The 5,127-nt window shown below is 36.6% G+C and overlaps 1 protein-coding gene across 1 annotated transcript; it reads right to left on the reverse strand.

Moving 5' to 3' along the window:
• Window positions 1–946: 946 nt before the first annotated feature.
• On the reverse strand, window positions 947–4,122 carry GJD4 (gap junction protein delta 4). Its single transcript, XM_069960515.1, has 2 exons — window positions 4,059–4,122; window positions 947–1,992 (listed from the first exon to the last, which is right to left on the reverse strand). Exons 1-2 carry the CDS (start codon window positions 4,120–4,122, stop codon window positions 947–949), a joined length of 1,110 nt encoding a protein of 369 aa, XP_069816616.1.
• Between the last annotated feature and the right edge of the window lie 1,005 nt (window positions 4,123–5,127).

A 5,127-nucleotide genomic window follows, 5' to 3' on the forward strand; every position in this document is an offset into this window, starting at 1 on the left:
GTAGCAGGTAAAATATAAAACCATATGTATGTAATTATGTACTTATGTATAATGACTGTCTTTAATATATATATAAATTTGTTTTATTATTATTTATTCACTTATTTTTTAATTTGAAGAAAATTAAATTGGCGCTGTCAGCAAATGAAAAAAAAAAAATTTCGACTTGTCATAGAACATATTTTTATTGGGTGCGATTTGATCATAATAAGCTGTGCTCACTTAACACATTCCCTGTCGACTCATATGTCATGTGATCAAGATGGCCACTTAGTGAAAGTCTATGGGGCTGTCTCCCTCACACAGAGCAAGAAGGGAGGCACAGTAACACTTAAAATAGGCATTGTAAGATTTAAAAAACTTGTCGTAGAGACATCAAAATCTAAAAGAGGTTGGAACCACTCTTTCTTCCGTAAGCAACAACCAAATGGCCCCAATCCGGCAGTTCAGTTGAGAAAGAATAAGATGTTCATCTTTCCAATCAAACAATAAATGTAAAGTACAGTCAATGGCAACGTTTCGACCCAGACATATTTAAATTGAGGCATCCTCCCTGATGCCAACTGGACCCCAAAACTATGCAGGTCAAAAAATACAACCACGTAGCAGTGGACCGCTCTTACAGTGCTATTGGCCCAACCTTACTAGTTGCTAATGGCCCATGACATGTTAATAACACATTGTTCCTGCACCATAAGTTATATAGTTAACCTGGTTTTGGTTGGAAAACAATATATACCACAAATGCACATAATCTGAACAAGGCCTAGAAAATACAGATGGCTTGGAATCATGCAGCACTTTTCTGTTTTTTTCTGTTACTGTTTCAGCTAGAAACTCTTTCATGTATCTCTTAGTCATCATCTAATATTATATATCAGATACAATGAGGCTATAGATCAAAGGAGAAAATCTAAAGATGTTCCTCGCTTTATTTATAGACACATTAGACCCACTCAGACTTTTTGTTTTTCGATCCGGTGTTTTTGTCGAGCTGTGATGCATCCGCCAGACTGGGATTACTGCAATTTTCTTTCTTAGCCTTTGCTTGCCTGTGGGTGAGCAGATGATGTTCGTTTCCAAATGTATTATTTCCAGCTGATGTCATGTTCACTTGCCAGGAGCAGGTTTTATTGCTGTTTGCATTGATGTTAGACTTTCCCATGTCTTGTCGAGAACTCTCGGTCTGAAATGAAGCCGTTTCCCCTTCAAATGAAGGCAGAGAATGAGAGTCCACTTTGATTTGCTCATCTCCTTTCTCAAGGTTATGGGAAGGGCAGTTGGGGTAGATGGCCATGGGGTCTGGAGTCACGGCTAGCTTCGCGTGCGGAGGGGTTTCTGAACAACAACCCCCTTTAAGAGAATCATTTTCGAGAAGCAGTAGCTGTTTCTTAATCTTCTCGGAATGGCTTCTTCTATGGAACACACAAACCAGATCCACAAAACTCAGAATCAGGGAAACCACCCCAGTGCCCCATATAAAAATCATCATCAGGGACTTTTCCGTTGGTCTTGAGATATAGCAATCGACATTACTGGTACACGGGGCCTGAGAACAGCTAAATCTACTTGGAACTAAAATCCCGAAAAGAAAGTATTGACCAATCCCAAAGCCAAGTTCCAATAGAATCTTCAGCACCACATGGACAAGATAAGCCCTCGAGAAATCAAGGATTTCCATCTGTAATCCCACTCCATGGTAGGTGGAGGAGTTACTTTTTCGACAGTTATCATTGGAAGTCGCCATGTAAGTCATTACTTTATGGAAGACGTGGACGCTGAATAAGGCATAGGGCAAAAACACCATGACCGTCTGAATAAGCCAATATCTCATGTGGGACATGGGAGAGAAAATGTCATAGCACACATTGGAACAACCTGGCTGGAGTGTGTTGCAGATGAATCGCTCTTGTTCATCTTGGTAGAGCGGGTATCCAGCAAGAACAACCATCACCATTCTTAGAAGGATCATCAGTGTCAGCCAGATTTTGCCTAGAATACAAAAACAGAATTTTTTTTTTCTTTTCAGAAATTCATGGAAAATTGGAAATTGTTATTTTAAATTGCAGTAAAATTGTGCTGAGGGCTAAAGATAAGGTTAGGTGAAACATAGAGGTTAAACAGTAACTCCTTTATTTCAGGTGGTCATACCTAAGGCACATTACGTCTTTGTAGTTATGGGCCACTTATCATGCCTGATTCTTTAAAGGGGTTATCCAGCCTTAAAAAAACATGGACACTTTTTCCAGAAACAGCTCAGTACCATTGAAGTGAATAGAGATGAATTGTAATACCACACACAACCTGAGGACAGGGGTGGTGCAGATTTAGCAAAAAAGTATCTGTGCTTTTTGTAATCTGGATAATCCCTTTAAATGAATGTTGGCTAAGGCTGCTGGTTCCATCTGCCCAGTAATGTCTATGAGGGTCTCCTAACTCTAATCTGATGGCACATGCCAGTGAAAGGAGAGCCCCACTTCATGACTTTAAAGATCAAATTAAATAATGTACAGTAATAATTTCCAGTGTATAGGTTTTATATATATATATATATATATATATATATATATATATATATATATATATATTATGCATGCTTCAATTGCAGGTGAATAAAAAAGGAAAATAAAGTCAGTACTAGAGATGAGTGAATTGGGTTCGGGTTCGAGTCCATCTGAACCCGAACGTTCGGTATTTGATTAGCGGGGGCTGCAGAACTTGGATAAAGCTCTAAGGTTGTCTGGAAAACATGGATACGGCCAATGACTATATCCATGATTTCCACATAGCCTTAGGGCTTTATCCAACTTCAGCAGCCACCGCTAATCAAATACCGAAAGTTCGGGTTCGGGTGGACTCGAGCATGCTCCAGGTTCGCTCATCTCTAGTCAGTACCTGTAATTTTTTAACTTTGGGTAAATGGGTCTCATGAATAATATATATATATATATATATATATATATATATATATATATATATATATAAAATTAAGGATGGTCCGAACCGAGTTCGGTTCGGGTTCGTATGAACCCAAACTCATGGTAATGATTCCCGCTGTCTGCCCGCTGTCTGCATCGGGCGGATCCAGCGGGAGGACCGCCTGGAAAACTGGGATACAGCCATAGCCATAGGCTGTATCCCAGTTTTCCAGGCAGTCCTCCCGCTGTATCCACTCGCTCCACGGAGCGGGCAGACAGCGGGTATCTGATGCCGAGCGTTGGATGGTTCGGACCATCCCTATATATAATATAGTAATTCTTACAATGATTAACCATAACATGTTCTAACAACTAATATTTGTTGCTATCAATAGCTATAACTTTAAACTAAAACAATATGTGAACTCAATGAATAGATGAATGAGACTAGATAGATACATAGATAGATAATAGATAGATAGATAGATAGATAGATAATAGATAGATCGATCGATCGATCGATCGATCGATAGATAGATAGATAGATAGATAGATAGATAGATAATAGATAGATAGATAGGAGATAGATACATAGATAGATAATAGATAGATAGATAGATAGATAGATAGATAGATAGATAGATAGATAGGAGATAGATAGATAGGAGATAGATACATAGATAGATAATAGATAGATAGATAGATAGATAGATAGATAGATAGATAGATAGATAGATAGGAGATAGATAGATAGGAGATAGATACATAGATAGATAATAGATAGATAGATAGATAGATAGATACATAGATAGATAAATCGATAGATAGATAGATAGATAGATAGATAGATAGATAGATAGATAGATAGGAGATAGATAGATACATAGATAGATAAATCGATAGATAGATAGATAGATAGATAGATAGATAGATAGATAAATAGATAGATAGGAGATAGATAGATAGATAATAGATAGACACTTTCCTCCAACATTATATTATAAAGGTAAATTGATAAAACTTCTGAAATCATCATGACATTTTATATTAAAAGACATATAATACATGGAAATTTTATCTTTATCATATTGAATAAAATTTTTCTTATATATAAATATAAATGTATGTTGTTCTACTCACCAATTACAGTAATGTTGTAGTTGAAGGTGATGATCAAATATCCCATTGAGTCAAAATACTCCATCATCTGTCAGGCTCCCACCTTCTAGCCACCAACCAGAATTTTTAATTTTATAATTTACTTTAGTATAGGATTCAATAATGTTTTTTAAAAAAAAAAAATTAAAAAGTTTGTTTGTAGACTTTAAGCCAGACGTCACTTGAGCAGTCCCTGTCCTTCTTCCTCTTACCTCTGTGGTCAGTCCAATCTGACAAATGCTGCAGGACAAAAGCCATCCAGAGTCACCCCAGTCATTGTGGCTATTCTTACCACCCAAGAGCATTCCAGTATGTGAAAATTGCTGAAATATTTGTCGGAAAAAGAGATCAGAACATGGAATGACACACGTCTATAAATTCCCATGGGACGCATATCAGACACTCTGTTGACAGAGACTGGCTCTTTATGACAGTCACACTTCCCATTACTTGTGCTATGTATCTGGCAATTTTTAAATTTAACCACTTAACGGCCAAGGACAATAAAAATGGCTAGGATTTTATGGTTCACATTTTATTAGCTGGATTATCTAGGTTATTTAACTAGTTCAATTTTTGAAAAAATTTGACTAATTAATATGCAACTTCAGAAACCTTTTGCACCAATAATTATATGTGGTAATGTGTTTGATTACAGTAAAAATCACAATTAGAACGTACCAAGTGAAAATTCTCAAAAATATTCCTACATGTTAAGATGTGTTCCCATTCCTCTAATAAATATATATATATATATATATATATATATATATATATATATATATAATTTTATTTTTAATTTTTTTAAATCTTGAAATTATGAAATTTGCCATACTCAGGCTACTATAGATGAGAAAATTTACAGTAATAGCAAAGCTCTTTGTTGGCTCGGTAGTCTGCTTATAAGCCTGTTGCCCTTGAACACTGTGTCGCTCCATTCCGGGTGCCTGGAAAAGCTGGATCCAGTCTTCTCACAGATTCCCGTGATTGTATCCAGCTTTTCCAGTTACCCAAAACGGAATGGCAAAAAGTTCAAAGACAGCAGGCAGGT

Source organism: Dendropsophus ebraccatus, chromosome 2 (assembly GCF_027789765.1).
Source record: "Dendropsophus ebraccatus isolate aDenEbr1 chromosome 2, aDenEbr1.pat, whole genome shotgun sequence".
Taxonomy (NCBI): domain Eukaryota; kingdom Metazoa; phylum Chordata; class Amphibia; order Anura; family Hylidae; genus Dendropsophus; species Dendropsophus ebraccatus.